The sequence below is a fragment of the Pteropus alecto genome, unplaced genomic scaffold, assembly GCF_000325575.1.
Source record: "Pteropus alecto unplaced genomic scaffold, ASM32557v1 scaffold195, whole genome shotgun sequence".
Classification (NCBI taxonomy): Eukaryota; Metazoa; Chordata; class Mammalia; order Chiroptera; family Pteropodidae; genus Pteropus; species Pteropus alecto.
In genome coordinates this window covers 8,359,118-8,375,207 of record NW_006438073.1, presented here as the reverse complement: position 1 = coordinate 8,375,207, position 16,090 = coordinate 8,359,118, and the positions used below count along the sequence as shown (strand labels likewise).

At 48.8% G+C, this 16,090-nt stretch overlaps 1 protein-coding gene and 1 pseudogene across 1 annotated transcript in view; one reads left to right on the top strand and one right to left on the bottom strand.

Annotated features, from left to right (window-relative positions):
* Positions 1-14,555, top strand: part of CUNH6orf118 (chromosome unknown C6orf118 homolog) — a 22,047-nt gene extending 7,492 nt beyond the window's left edge. Inside the window, exons 3-11 of the mRNA XM_006915076.3 lie at positions 30-188; positions 996-1,118; positions 1,879-1,938; positions 4,066-4,190; positions 6,675-6,733; positions 10,422-10,603; positions 12,881-12,934; positions 13,437-13,498; positions 14,420-14,555. Coding sequence (XP_006915138.2) covers positions 30-188; positions 996-1,118; positions 1,879-1,938; positions 4,066-4,190; positions 6,675-6,733; positions 10,422-10,603; positions 12,881-12,934; positions 13,437-13,498; positions 14,420-14,528 — 933 coding nt within the window. The 3' untranslated portion in view covers positions 14,529-14,555. The remainder of the gene's footprint in view (positions 1-29; positions 189-995; positions 1,119-1,878; positions 1,939-4,065; positions 4,191-6,674; positions 6,734-10,421; positions 10,604-12,880; positions 12,935-13,436; positions 13,499-14,419) is intronic.
* On the bottom strand, positions 8,757-8,872 carry LOC112482355 (annotated as a pseudogene).
* Positions 14,556-16,090: the final 1,535 nt, after the last annotated feature.

Genomic DNA, 16,090 nt, shown 5'->3' with positions numbered 1-16,090 from the left:
GGGCCCTGGCGGCCGCGGACCACGACGAGCACCGGTACGTGAGCTCGCACCTGGCGGGCGCCACCAGGGCGGACAAGTACAGGGCCTTCCTGCGCTTCCAAAAGGAGGTCGTCGCCAAGCAAGATCTGCTGAGGAGCGACCTCGCCAGGAGCCAGGCCGCGCTGTGCCACGAGAAGAAGCTGGAGCAGGTAACGGGGCGCCGCGGAGATGCCGTGGGCAACCGCGCGGCCCCCCCGGAGTCTACATGTCCTGCGTGTGTGGTGGGGGGTGGGACTCCCCGTCAGGTGCCTCCTTCACACCTCCACGTGGTTGCTGGGAGCATCCCGCGATGTAGCGACACTTAGGCGGGCTGGGCTTGGAAACTAGTAGGTTGGAGGCAACTTCATAGTCAAAAACATCGGCCACCCCTGGGCACTGGGAAAAAGCAAACGTTCATGGAGCAGCCGGGCCACCGAGGAAGGGCTCGCCGTGCTCGCCTGACTCGCTAGGGAAGGGAACGGGGCCTGAGCAGTGAGATGCCACGGTCCCTAGTGCGGGCGAAGTCCGCCTTCCAGCCACCCGCGGGGCATGAGCCTCGTGGGAAGTGCTGCGGGAACTGGGGGCCTGGGACCGGGGACCCGCGTGGGAGGTGAGGACCCAGGGAGGAGGCGAGAACGCAGGGCCGCGGTGGAACACGCAGCCGCGATGAGATTTTGGGGGAGAGGACGGATGGGAAACGGGAGAGTCGGGGGTCGTCGTGGAGGCAGAGCCTGAGTCCCTGAACTGCGGATGGGAGGGCGCCGAACGAGGAGAGCCCGGGGCCAGAGTCACAAACCTGGGCGAGCAGGTGCACGAAGGGGCTCAGCTCCGGTGGAGGGCGGCAGGGGCACCTGGCTGGCCGCCAGCCAGCGGGACAGTCCTGGGGCGGTGGGAGCCGGACCCCCTGAGGACCGGCCTTTCGGCCTCAGCCCCAGGAACTGTCCAGAAAGGGGATGGGCCGCCCTCTCCCGCCGCAGGAGCTGCAGAAGGTGTGCGTGTGCGACCCTCGGCAGTTCCACAAGCTCCAGGTCCTCGCGGCCGTCTTCGAAGACGTCTGCAACAGTTCGCTGTTGTTCGGGGACATCCTGAGGGAGGTCAAGGTAACAGGAACGCACTCGCCCGCGTAACAGTTGGGGGCCCGGGTGTGACGTTCTGCGCACGTGAGCTAAAGCCTCGCAGACGTTTTGCCAAGTGTCCCATCTCCAGCCCGTAGACAAAGAAAGCCACCCACACGGACCCGAAGTAAGGCGCCCGCAGCCGCCTCAGTCGTGACGGCCGTGTGGAGTGAACACCCGCTGGCTCAGGCCAGCCCATCTTCCCACTAAGCTTCCCGTTATCTGTCAGCGTTGAACGATTGTGCGCACGTAACATGTACACTCCTGTAATTACGCGCATGTGGCCCTTATGACTCCTCATGGAAGTGTACGTTTGTCGTGGCTTCATGATGACAGTGACCTTCGAGGTGAGGCTGAGTCGAGATGAGGTCACTCACACACCCGCGTTCTCCAAGTCCTTGGTGACGACGAATACCTAGAAGCAGCCATGGGGTGGCCCGTTCTCCAGAGGACGTCCCCGTGCTTGGGGACCCTGTCTCTGGCAGGCCGGCAGGACCCAAGCTGGGAACTTCTGTGAGGCAGGGGCAGGTGTGTGTGTGTGTGTCGGGGCATTTTTATGGTGCTATTCTGAGATTTTACATGTTTTAGAGCATACACTGTTGAATGTATGGTAGGAATATTTTATATTTTGGAATGATCTAGACTGACATCCTCGACCTCCGTATTATTTATACAGGCGAGGCTGACAGGGTAGTGTCAGCTCCTAGCATGTTTCCGAAGGCCGTTTTTCTCTCCGTTTGTGTAGAATGAATACGAGCTCTACATGGCCATCCTTCTGAAGTCGCCGCACACGGCCCAGTACCAGGTACCGGCCCGCGACGAGCCCGGGTTCCGCCTGCACCCAGCCTCCCCGGCGGCTGGCGCGCAGGTGGCGGGGGGCAGGCGCTGGCCGCGCGACGTGCAGGTTTTCCTGGGTTACGTGGGGCGGGGGGCCGGATCCGACCACACGAGCCCCTGAGAGCCGAGGACTCTGGCTGGTTGGAGGGGACAGTGGCGGCAGGGACTCAGGAGGACCCGAGCTGAGTGGACGCCACGGCGGCTGGGCTCTGAGCGGGGGACGGGCCCTCGGCGCCCTGCCCGCAGGCGCCTGCGAGACCCTGGCCGCGTCCGCCGGGCTCATCACACCTCTGCCCAGCGGAACGGGCGTGGTCAGCGGGCGCTAAGTCACTAAGTTGTGTGGCTCCTTACGACAGCAACGCGAAAGTAAAAAACGTCCCACCGATACCTCAGAACAGAGCTCTCAAGCTGTTTTTAAGCTGCCCTCGCGTGTGTGCGTGTGTGCGTGTGTGCGTGTGTGAGTGTGTATGTGGTGTGTGTGTGTGTGCGTGTGTGAGTGTGTATGTGGTGTGTGTTTGTGCACGTGTGTGAGTGTGCATGTGGTCACCGTGTGTGTGTGTGAGTGTACGTGTGGTCACTCTGTGCGCGTGTGTGTGAGTGCATGTGATTGTGCATGTGGTCACCATAGAACAGAGCTCTCAAGCTGTTTTTAAGCTGCCCTAGCGTGTGTGCGTGTATGAGTGTGTATGTGGTGTGTGTGAGTGTGTGTGTGCATGTGTGTGAGTGTGCGTGTGGTCACCGTGTGTGTATGTGTGAGTGCGTGAGTGCGCGTGTGTCATCATCGCATCGACACCCATCCTTTCTGCGTTTCCCCGTGAGCCCGCTGCTGGCCTGACCAGTGTCCTCCAGGACTCCGTGTCCGCCCGGAAGCTGAGTGGGGCCTTCCGGGAAACGGTCTGTGCAGATGGAGCCAAGTCTAGTGAGGTCGCAAGGGTGGGTCCTTACCTAGTGACAGGAGTCCCTGTAAGAAGAGAGATGTCTGGACGCAGACCCAGAAGGGGGGCAGAGACGGGAGCGACGCACCGGCTGGCATCACGCCGTGCGCCCAAAGCGGAAGCAGCCATACGTACACGTGTCCCCTCTACGCTTAGTCACACATGGGGATGTTCAGCATGGAAAACTGGCTGCAGGAGTAACTGTCACTTACGGAAGCTAAGAGACCAGAACACTAGCTAAGGCAGTTTTTGACCTTTGAAATTGAATAAAGTTGAAAATCCTATCTTATAAGTTGGAAAACATTGTTTCTTACTCTGTATATGTATATCATTTACATAGAGTAGAATATAGTAGTTATCTCTGTCTCTGTCTCTGTCTCTCTCTGTCTCTGTCTCTCTGTCTGTCTCTCTGTCTGTCTCTCTCTGTCTCTCTCTCTGTCTCTCTGTCTCTGTCTCTGTCTCTCTCTCTGTCTCTCTGTCTCTCTGTCTCTCTCTGTCTCTCTGTCTCTCTCTCTCTCACAGCATTTCCGAGGTCAGTTCTACCTTCCTTCTAATCCAGAATCGCACGTGTGCGTGCTTTTCCGTTTGGGGATTTTTATGCTGCAGGATGCAGCGCAGACTCCACCGTTTCTCACTTTCTGGGTGTGAGTCAAACCGGACAAGTGTGCGCACGTCCCAGGCACACACCAAAATGGAAGGCGTCGCCGGCCAAAGGCGCCAGGGCCTGCTTTTGGCTCCGGAAGCCGTGGCCTGTCACCTCGGGGCGAGGCCCCTGTCGCCCGCCTCCGGACGCGGCCTGGCTTCGTCTCCCCAGGGGTGACCGAGGCGAAGGGTTTCTCACGAATCTAGAAGAAATAACAGGGTGCAGATGCTCTTTGCCAGCACGTCCTCCCCACAAACCAACAGTGAAACAAACCCCCACGCATTTAAAACTTCAGATTACAAAACCTGAAAATAAGGGAAAAAATGGTTTATGCAGATCTTCACAGGACAGGTCTCCCCCGCTCCAATACGTCCACCTTGCCCCGTCCCTGTTCATCCGTTGTCTCTCGAATTTATATTTTGACTCAGGACAGCTTGAAAATACCGTAATAACGAAAAAGGAAAATTCTCACCCTTCCTGTGTGTGTGTGTGACCCGTGTGGCCTTGTCTCGTCTAGAGTTTGCTGGCTCAAGTCCAGGAGCTGGAGAAGTGGTCCCTGAGGAGCGCAGCCATCGGCCAGGCCAAGGAGGAGCTGAGGGCGCTTGTGAAGGCCACTAAAGTGGCCTTGGAGCATAATGACAAGTGAGGGGACATCTGGTTCGATCTATGTGGAACTTGTACTATTTTGTAGTATTTTAAGATCGTGTGACAAGCATATATTTGCATTTTTTCCTGCGTCATTGGGTGAGGCACGCGACCATTACCCTCGTTGTGCGTGTCATCCACAAGCCATTACATGTGAACAGGACATTCTAGATCTGCCGTCTCTGGGGGGTGTTGGGGGGTTCTGAAGGCATCTCACCTCTTCTCTGGTGGTCTCTGAGGACTTAATTTGACAGACGAGAGTGCTGCAGACCTAAGACCCTTTTACGAATGCCCATATTATTTTTTTAACCTAAAAAAATTCATGTAACCTCTTCGTATACTGGTCTGTCAGTATGAAATAGCGATTGTATAGGACATACATTTTGTAAAGGATTAAGAAAAAAGATTACAGCACCCCAAATATTCTCAAGAAAACAAAACAAGAAACAAAACTAAACACCAAAAAAAAAACCCAAAAAAACCAAAAAACACCAAAAAACCAAACACACCTATGCCTTCAGTGTAACCAGAAGACAGGAAACCTCCAAGATTCAAAATACTCACAAATGAAAAATAAGCATCCAGTGCCTGTGAGCTGCTGTCTCTCTCCCTGCAAACTTCGTGAGGCCAGGGCAGTGTTGGGGGCGAACAGAGCGGAGCTGGCAGGGCCCTGGGCGTCCCGACACCGCTGCCAGGGACAGAGGCGTCTTCCCTGGCTGTGGGTCCGGCAGAGGTTGCAGGCGGATCCCTTAGGGCTCGGACGCAGGGACGGACTTGAGGGTGAGTGAGGAGGCGGGGGCGCAGCTCTGATGTGATGACGGGGGTGGCGGGGAGGGGACCGGCGTCCTTCCCAACGGCACGGAGGAGAAACAGCAGCCGGGAAGGGGGATTTAGAACCCACAACAGAAGAAAATCGAAGAGCTCACAGCCCTTCCCACCACCCGCCTTCCTTCCCTCCAAAAGACAGACAAACCAACAAAAAAACTGCCAGATAAAAATGGAAACGAAACAAACGAACCCAAAACAGCAACACACACGCAATTTGCCACTTTGACGGATAAATGTCCTCTTGAATTAGGAATCCCACAGGCTGCCCCAAGCTATGAAATACAGAAGTGTAAACGATCTTGGTCCACACGAACCGCCGTGAGGAGAAAACGGAAAACGGGACCCCGAATAACTCAGCCGACGGGAGGCCCTGCCACGGGACGCCTAACGGGGGGAGGAGAAACCGCCGCAGCACCCGAACGACGCCAGACCTCCTCGGGGGCATTTCGGGACATAAAAACAACCTCGAGTCCGAAATTTCAAAACCGAAGCACAGAAATCAGCAACCAGAAAGGAAGACGCGAAGCGAGATCGGACAACTGAGCAAAGAGAGGTTAGAAAGTCAGAGGCGTCGATCGAGTCTGCACTATGACGGGCCCAGAGGGGGGCAGTTTTGAATGAAACTGTAGAAAAGAGCGTTGGAGAAGAGCAGGAAAAGAATCGAGAGAACGAAAAGGAGAAGCAAAGAGTCGGAGGGAGAAAGTGGTCGAAGTGGAAGACAGAAAAAATCCAAGCGACAGATAATTAAAAGTCCCGAAGAAGAAAAACCGAGGCGCTAGGCATCTAAGTAGCGTTTAAAACTATAACACATAAAAATGTATGGGAAGTAAACATCCCTGATTTATGTGTCAAAAAGGTTGTTACCGTTATTATTAATTCATTTAATCTCAGTTTCTTCAAATTGAGGGTCATGACACCTTTCGTTTCCTTCAATCTCTTATGAAATGAGCCAATGTGTGTGAAAATCTTCTCGAAGCGTTAGGCCCCTTGTAGGCAGCGTTAAGTCACTCGTGGTGTCGATGTTTTTCAGCGAATCACTGGGTGGCCCTCAGTCGATGTGACACTTATGGTGGTTCTTTCGTCTCTAAATCCGTTAGAAACGAGGGAGTCGATTTAGTGTATTTTGAACCAGGAAGAGGGCACGAAGATATTACAAAGGTTTTTATTTTCTTGTTTAAAGTTTCTTCTAGTTCATTTTGAGTTTAAACGCAGTGGAATTGGCGAATCCTGTCTGTGGGATGAAATCATAATGCGCAGGGAAAACGCAATCTTAGTGGGACATCGGACATCAGTAAGACCTCTCCACCGCTTTGGACTTGTTGTTTGCCCCAGAGTATAAAAAGCGAGTTTCTTTGCCTCCTCGCCGCTTCGAAATTCAAGTCACAAAATAAGACAATAAACACTCCAGGAGGTCATTTGTTTTACATTAACTAGCTCCTTTAACGAGTGGCGTATGTAGTCTTGGCAAGAATTCTTTGCTTTATTGAACTGAACTGAGTTAGGCTCTCATTTTCTGTGCATCTACCCTTTCTCGTTAGAAGGTAAGAAGGTTCGTTTTTATTTCGCGATAGGAAAAAAAAAAAGGCTTTATGTAAAGAAAAAAAGGTACGGACGGGGCTCTAATATTTCACCATTTTTGTTGCCAAACCGCAGACTCAGAAGTGAGCTGGAGGAGGAGCGCGGGCTGCTGCAGTCGGCTCAGGACAACTCAGGCAAGTGCTGCGTGGTGTCCTCTGCCGCCTTCGCTGTGCCCCCTGGGCCCGGGGTCTTCACGCCTGGCCCGCAGGTCATGGCCTCCTGCCTTTCCTTAGCCCAAAGGGTTTTTTTTTGTTTTTTTTCAGTGACATTATTAAATTGTACCTATTTTTCCCCATCGAGTTCTTTAGAGACACAGTGAGTTTTTATTTAGTCTGAAGTGCTGTGAATGGAATACTTTAAAGGCACGAGGAAGCGGTCCATCCAGGTCAAGGTGGTGGCCCCAGGTCCTGTCGCCTGGGTCCCCTTGGGTTACCTCGTGTCTCCGTAAGCAGGTGCAGCGCGCGCCCCGTTGCGTGTTCGCTGAGGTCTGTGGGTCGTTTGTGGGACACCGAATCAAGTCAGGGATGCAGGCAGAAGGAACTGGGTCAGGCTTTGACCTCGGAACCGACCCAAACGAGAATGACCAGGCGACGTGACATGGGCATGGGATCCGACCAGGACGGGCGGGAGGCCGGGGGGCCGTTTCCTCTGGAGGGGGAGCCCCGGGAAACGTGCCGGGCTTCAGAGGGACCGGGCGCCTGGGCTGGGCGCGGCCCCGGGGGCCAGGCTGGCGGCCAGCGCGGTGGCCTCGTGCGCTTCCATCCCGACCTGGCGAAGTCGCCTTCGCACACGTCCCTGCCCCGTCAGTGCCGGGTCCCCTGGGCCTCGGCGGCGGGCGCGTCCCCCGCAGGTGACATGGCGGTGCTTCCCGGCTGCTTTCTGGGTGGGCCCGGCTGCCTGTCTGCAAGTCGGGACGAGGACGGGGACGAGGACGGGGATGGGGACGAGCGCCCCCTCGGGTTGCCGTGAGAGTCCGGTGTGGTCACCTGTCCACGCGAGGGAGGGACGCAGAGCCGGCGGGGCGGTCGCCTGCCCGGCACACTGCCTGTCATCGCTGTGAGGAAGGGCACACGGCTCACGGCGAAGTGACTGTATTTTATAAGCATGTGCGTGGCATGGACATTCAAATTACATTAAAATTATATACACAATTTATAATGCGATGAAACAATCAGGACAGTTCAATTAAGTATCTTGCTCATCTGTCTTCATACAAAGATTCAGTCAAATGCCATTTTCCCTCCAAGTTTGCTAGACGCTGGCTCATCGGGTCACTGTTTTTCCTCTCAGCCGTTTTAGGATAAAAGTCTAAGCTGGTTCAGGTTCTCGGCGGAGCGTGGCCCCCAAGGTTCCGGCCACTGTCCTGATTTACCCTTTCGGGAGCGAAGCGTCACGCACCTGCTGGCTGTCTTCCACGGGTTTTCTTGTCACCCGAGTCCCCGGGGCCCCTCGCGTGTCCTGGGCTGGCTCCCTGCTTGTCTTCCGACCCCTTCTCAGGGCTCTGAAGCCACTTCTGTCCCTTCTCTGTCTGCGCCCACGCTGGACTCCAGCTGCTTGCCGTCTCTTACAACAGGCCACCCTTTTGTCATTTTTGACTGAAGGGCTTTATTGCTGATGGCGAACAAAACGGTGGCAGAGACTAATAAAGGCCGTTGCTGATTTTCTAGAACTCTAGTTAACTTCTCTCGATGTTGGACCCCAGCTGAGTATTTCTGACACTTTTTCGGAGCCGCTGAAGGATGCTGGTGTCCCGCGTTCTTCATTTCCTGTCCCTAAGCGTCTCATTCCAGAGCCCTGTCAGTTTCCTGGGGCATCTTCCCCATGTCCATCCTCAGTCTTTCCCTTTAGGCAGACAGGGAGTGACAGCTGGGTCATTGGAGCGGCCCGGTCTCCTACTGAAACCCTTGGCCGGGTTGAGGAGGAAATCAAATGTGTCATCTCGTGCTTCTCAGTTCGCGAGGAAGCCTCCCCCTACCGCTTCTTCCCTCTGAGTTAGCTCGTCTGCTTGACTCGTGTCCCCAGCTTTCAGAACTTAACTTCAAACTTTTCCTTTCTTCCAGATTTGGCAGAGTTGAATGTTGGCAATGACCTCTGCCTTGTTTACTGTGTACAGGTGTTACCACTCTTTTTTAAAATTTATTTTATTTTATTTTTTTATACTTACAGCACCTGGTCTTCCTAGGTGGTCTCCCATCCCAGTATTAACCAGTCCCGACCCTGCTTAGCTTCCGAGATCAGACATCGGGCGTGTTCAGGGTGGTGTGGCCGGAGACCATGGCCTGGGGCTCCACTGGGGCGTGAACCCGGGACCTCCTGCATGTAAAGCAGACGTGCTCACCACTACACCATGGAACCCCTCTTCCCAATTGCCTTTTCTTTGCCATCGAAAAGGCGTAGTGCTTCTTTCCCCCAAAATGAAGCCTCAGCACTCTAACCGGAGCCAGACCGAGCCGCGGGGTACGAGGCGCCCTTGGCAGGGAGTCGCTCTCAGCCTCCGGCCCCTTCCTGTGCTCCGTACGCGTGGCTGTCGGTCGGAGCCAGCTTGTCTTTGGCTCCAAATCCCTTCCCTGCTAAAATGTCTTTTTAGCCTTGAGATGTGTATAGCCAGCTGCCTAGTGGATATGGCCACACGAGTGTCCCACAGGTGTGTGGACACAACATGTCCAAGGTCAAATAATCCCTCTCCCTGTCTGTCTGTCTGTCATCTGTCTCTTCCTCTCCCTCTCTGTATCTGTCTCTGTCTGTCTCTCTGTCTCCCTCTGCCTCTCTCTCTCTCTCCCCTCACGTTCCCAGCCATTTGCATGACTGTCACCACCCAAACACAGGGAGACTCACGACGCGAAGCCGCTGGCAGGCATCCATCGCTCTCCTCCCCGCAAACACTTCAATGCGGCTCGTAGTAAGTGGCCGGGCTGGGTTCGAACCCAGCTCTTTCCTACGTCTTTGCTGCACTGGCCTCACCAATCCCCTCCCGCCGCATCTGTCCCCAGCTGCTGCCCCCCGAAACCCAGGGTTTGTTGGGGAGCGCGCCCGCGTCACCACATCCAGGTCGAGTCAGTTCCCGAGCGCCGCTAACCCGTTTCGATCTCTCGGTGTCCTCGCCCGCTTCACCACATCCAGATCGAGCCAGTTCCCGAGCCCCGCTAACCCGTTTCGATCTCTCCGCGTCCCCTTACGCCTCCGGCGCCCTCCCGGCCTGGCCCCCGCGTCCGAACGATGGCAGCCGCTTTGCAAGCGTCCTCCCTGACTCCTGGCCGGGTGCGTCCCGTGCTGCAGACAGAGCGCCCATCGTCCGACCGTGTTTGTCCCCAGCTTCGAGGCCGTCCGCGGCTTCGACCCATCCCTTAACACAGGTCGTCAGACCGTGTCGCATCTGCCGCTCTTTTCCCAGCGTCGTATCGCGATGTCACCCACGGGGCAGCCAGTGTCCCCGCCCGCTGGATAACTGTTTTTTTTTTAACCGAATGTGCCAAAGTCCGCTTTCCCACCATCCCCCCGGCCCGTTTGTTTGTCGGACCCCCTAGTCATCTTTCCAGTTTCAACTGAGTCACATGTTTCTGGCCAAGTCGTCCTTCTGTCCCTACCGCATTGTGTTAGGTGCTCAAATTCAGTGTGCAGTGAACACTTACTGATTAAATCAAGGAACTGAAGGAGGAATCACCCCGATTTTGTCAATGTGCTCAGAGTTTAAGCCACATTATATTTTATAGCTATGTAAAACCTATAGATATATAATATAATATTGTTATGAAGATGTTATGTTATTAATAAAGGCTAAGATATTAAACACAGTAATACTTTGCTTTTAAAAACTATTTTCAGAATCACCTGAGAAAAATGTAATGGATGAGAAACAACTTACTCTTATTGAGAAGGTTGAAAAGAGAAGGTGTGAAATACTTAAGAAATGGGATGACATTCAAGATCTTGAAAGAGAAATGAAAACAACTTTGATTCATACAGGAATTTCACATATCACCGAGAATAAGATTAAAAGCTTAGAGGTATGCAGTTTATTTATTTGAATGTTTATGGTCTTTCACCCGAAAACCTTGGCAAACACATGAAGTAATTTGATTTTTCGATAGAGTAAAAAATTACGTAAATTTTGGTCCACATATGTTTTCATTCTAAAACATTGGTAGCAAACAATTTGCAAATGATTGGAATAATGAGGAGATCTAGCTAAAACAACAAAAATAAAAGGTGACAAAAATTCTGTAGGGCTTTGTTAAGGATCAAATTTGGTCTCTTTTAGGTCAATTGAAGTGTTTTAAAATTTCATATTTTGTATAGAAATGCCTGTCATAAAAATAATGGCCTCCATCATTTAGCATCTAATATGGACTAAGTAGTTTAAGCTGAAGATCACAGTAGTTAAGTAACCTGTACCAGGTGATGCAGTTTAGAGCTGGTAAAGGTGGGTTTGAACTTAATTCTTTTTGGGCTCCAAAACCCTTATACTTCGTATTGGCCCTCGTTGACTCAGTAGTTAGATTCTGAGTTAGCTGGGCAATAATGCGGGCAGATAGGAATGAGTTACTGCCGTTAGGAAAGTCTACTCTAATAAAAATAGTTTTTCACAATTATGGTAACGATTTCATTGATGAGCAGGATGTTGTAAATTATAATCTGCGTTTTAAAATAACATCGCACCCTGCTTTTTATGCTGTAATCTTTATTATTTGTGCAGAATCTGCCTCAATGTAACTGCTAGTTGTAGAGTTTATAATTGAAATGTGATTTTTTTAACATGTATTTTCTCAGAACTACTTTTTTTTCTCTTTTGAGCAGATTTATAAAGTGTATGGGAAGGCGGTAGTGGTCCAAACTTGTTTTGATTTCTCTCTTTCTTTTAAAATCATATTTTCAGATTCCCTTCCGTGTTTTTCACGAGTCTTCTCTTTTTTAAAAAACTGAATCATGTTCTGAGAACAAACACTAACTTATAGTTGAATGTTTAAACAGTGAAAAAGATGAGTTTCGGCTTTATATGTTGTGAGCATGATGTAAAGCCGAAATCACGCCAACTTTTCTTTCATAATTAACATCTCTTTAAATGGATCAAATCTAGGAGTAGAAGATTTCCTACAAATATTCCCTTATCACGAATTTATATAACTTTAACTATTATTTATATTTGGCTCCTTAATTCAAATACTAGGAGGTACAATAGAATTACATTTATTATCCCATTAAATAATTGATTTCTGATTCTGAATATAAAATATAATAATTCTAAGCCAAAGAAAAATAAGCAAATGTATCAGGGGTTAACAATGCACCAAGATATGGCTGTGAACATTAAAAAAATACTATTTCACTTTATTCCCAACAACCCAAAGAGACAGGAAAAGAGAGTCACCTCTTTTTCAGGCGAGGGACTCAAGGCACAAATATGCTAACTAACTGCACCGAAGCCACAGTGAGCAAACGGTAGCATCAGAATTTAAACTCAGCCTACGTTCTTAATTCTGCACTATCCAGCCTCACTAATATAACTGTGAATTCTTTTCAGTACATTGGCTATGTGAGAGACCAAGTCTTTACAGCCCCTGCCCATCATTATTTGTTCGTAATTATCTGGATATTCCCATTCGCAGGATTAACTGGGTCTCTTTTAGGTCCATTGAAGCGTCTCAGTAATTTTCAGGTCTCAGTGATAATATTCTTGGCATTTTGATTGTGCTTACAATGAATTTGTAGGTTCATTTGGGGAAACAAAGTGACAGCTTTACAATATTAACACTCCCGTTAAGGATCGCTGTATATTTATTTAATTTATTTTTACCCATTGCTCTTAAGTATTTTTTGTTATGCTTATTTTTGTGACTTTGTGGCATCTATTACTATTGTGGATGAAAACTTTAGAAAGTTTTTTACATTAAAGTATATAATCAGTTATTGCTGGTCTACATGTGACTTATTGATATTTATATTTTTATAGCATATCCAGCTGCCTTAACAAATGCTATCATGAGTTCTGAAAAGTAAGAAACTCTTCTACTCTGAAGTTCCTCTAAAACTCTCTCATCTTTTGTCACATCAAGCCCCACCTTGTCTAGTTTTTGACCCTGGGGGCCAAGGTCTTTCTGTTTTACCAAAGGTTTTTCAGTCATGCTTTGTTTATTCTTCTGTCTTTGAATGGTGTGCATCTGGGTGCTCTCGAAATGAGAATAACAACCTTTACATAATACTTTTTTGTGTCCTGTAAATGGGGGAAAGTATTTAACAAATATTCTTAACCTTGTGTCTTCCTCTTAAAATCATTTCTCCTTCAGATCGAAGCTATAAAATTGGAAACGGCAAACAAAATCTTAAAGAAGAAAATATGTGTAAGTTTTTGGGAATCGATGTTTTGCAATAGAAACATTTCCTTTAGTGCCTTCTTGTGTTATTTCATAAACCAAATAAGAATATACGTAGTATCTTTCTAAATGGTAACTTTCTATAATCTTAAGAATAGATGGCTATGCAGACATTAACTCAAAATTGGACAGATGTAAACTGATGTATAAAAAGTCTTTTTAAATAGTTGAATGTGCCCGTCGGAGTTGGCCATTTCTCTAAACCCTTCCACACATAACAATTAATTTTAATGAACTTGTTTGATGACAAGGAATAGGATGAACTGGTTTCTCTGATGACTTTGAGGATACCCCTTCTATGATGCATGCTAACAATTTGCTGCTTAATAGATTATAATTCTGTTTCTATTCCATATACATGATATACAGTATGAATGAGTATGTTATGCCTGATTCTGGAAGCGACAATCTATTTGAATTCAGTATTGTTGTCATCACACGTGACCGAATGATTTCTAATTCTTGCCAGATTATCGAAAACCAGCTGAAGCAGTGCATGCTGAAGAATAACATGAGTGGAGACAAGCAGCGGTGAGTATCAGCGACAAGATGAGGGAACATGCATGACAACCTCACGCTAGTCTCAAAGCCACACGGTTAGAATCAGCCTGGGCCAGACAGTACTTTTGAAGTGTTTACATTCACAAGTCTTAACTTTGACTATCGATGTTACATTCCTCCCTGTGCCTAAGAATTAAGCCCAAGGTCTACGCCTCAATCCGTATGTATTTTTTAGCCACGTGAGTACGGTTTTACTCCTGAGAGTCTCCATATAGCTGTCCTCAGGCATCGGGTCCATCTTCCGTGGAGGAAGGAAGGGGAAGGCAAAGGGCAGAGTCTCAAAGAGTTTCTCATGAAGGTTCGTTTCATTTAGGAAGGAAAGTCCTTCCCGGGACTTCCACACACATCTCATTGGCCAGCACCATGTCCCAAGGCCACGCTTAGCTGCGAAGGAGTCCAGAAAATAAAATATTTGATTCCTAGCTTACCTAGTAGAGAAAGTCATGGAGGAAAAGATGTTAGGGCAGGTGCTGGGTGAGCCATACAGGTGGATCTCGGTCTTGTGGGGCCTTATATCATGGTGGGTGGCCTCAAAGGAAAAACGACGTAGAATTACAAATACAGAGTTGGGTGGGCTGCTTCCATGGCCTTGAGAATAAATAGATCTAAAGTTTAAACACCGTCTTTGAGGCGGATCTACCTCTGCTGCCATACGGCACTTAATCTGCAACATGCTGCGGAGGCTTTGCCCGTAAATACAGAGAATCTTTGCTACATCTGAGGCAAAAACTCTACTGAAACTAATCTTTAAAACCGAGGTGGAAGATTGCAAAGACTCACTTCGTGTTTTTGAGTAAATGTATCCTAAAATAGATGTGTGTTTTAAAAGTTTTATTTATGCTGAATGTACATTTTTCTGATCTATTGTACTTATTTGTTATGTATTTTAAGGGACCTTTGGGAATTTATTGCAGAATTTATAAAATTTAAAGAAACAGACAATAACTCTCAAGTGCCTGGAAAAATCACCTATGAAAATTCACGACCACCATGTACATAACGTGACTGTTTATGGATGTATAAGTTGATAAAGGTACATTTCGTTTTGTCGGTTTTAATCCCTAATAAAATTAATGTGCTACATCTACCCTACTAAAGATATTGAAATCAGTACATGTATGCATGTGATGAGTTTTGCTTTTTTATACATATTCATACCAACAGTAGTTCTTAGAGTACTTCTTCTTTCCTTTAATAACTTTCTCCAGGGAAAAATACTTTTGATTGTTTGACAGGAATGAGAAATTCAGCAGCGCCACAGTGCAGGCTAACCTTGTTTCTTATTCGCCAAGGCAAGCTCACATATAGGCGTTTAATAAAAGGTCGTAGTTACCTAATTACCATCCACTTAACGGAGTACTCTTTACTGATCGTAAATGATACAGTGCTCTAGAAATGTCACAAAACGAGCATGGTGCTTTGCACCGCACGTGTCTTAGCGGATTGTGATCGTCATGACAACAGCGTGACTCGAGATTTTTTATCCCCGCTTTGCCTATAAACTGGGCTGGGCGCTTAGAGTAAACGCGAGTCCCATTTCTTTGGACTCCCATAGATAGAGCTGTTGTGAATTACAAAACAGGGCTTTAACTGTGACTTGGAATAGCGGAGTTGGTGTGTGAGAGAGAGAGAGACAGAGAGAGAGAGACAGAGACAGAGAGACAGAGAGACAGAGACAGAGAGAGAGACAGAGAGACAGAGACAGAGACAGAGAGACAGAGACAGAGAGAGACAGAGAGAGAAAGACTGCTAGAACTAAAAACAAGCAGACCAGCAGGCAACGCCGAATTCGTCTGCTTGCCAAGCAAGGGAGAGCCGTTCCCTCGAGGGTCACAGTTCAGGGAGGATCCAGTTTGAAAGCAAAGGAGCTGGAAATTGAGGTAAAAGTAGTGTCATTCCATGTTAAGAGGGCTTTTGGTGTTAAAGACCAAACAGATTTGCAGGGGAGGGACGCTGGGGGCTGGAAAGCCCTCTTTCTTTGATTGGCTATTACTCTGGCTAATGACAAAAAAAGAACTTTTTTTCTCTCCCCCTGCCAAAAAGATCTGAGCTGGGTTATAATAAAACTTAAACAATGTGTATCCTTGGATCCGATGCATTTTTTCTTTTTAAAGCAGATAAAGAATTCCATCATTCATTCATTTATGCAAGCAACATTCATTAAATCAACATTCCAATATACTTCAGATAGTCCGCTCACTGTTGGTAACATGGGAATGAATGCATGATGCCGTCCTCAGGGCGTTTACAGTGTGTCCTGTGGAATTGGGAAAAGAGAACGATGAGAAGAAAGTCTAGAAAAACTAGGTACGCACCAGGGCGTGGCCGGGAGGTGAGCCGCCCACTGAGCAAGGATAATTTGATGTGCACAGTGTGGAACGTAATTTGGCAACAGGTTGTGTGTCCCGCCAAATATGTGAGTTTCTAGTACGTTCCACCCCTCCTTGCATGAGGGCCATGGACTTTGGTCTAAGGAGGGATGGTTGCGATAACATAGTTCAAGAAATGTGGACTCTGGAAAGATCGGCTTATTTGTAAAAAGAAAGAAATGTAGAGAATCAG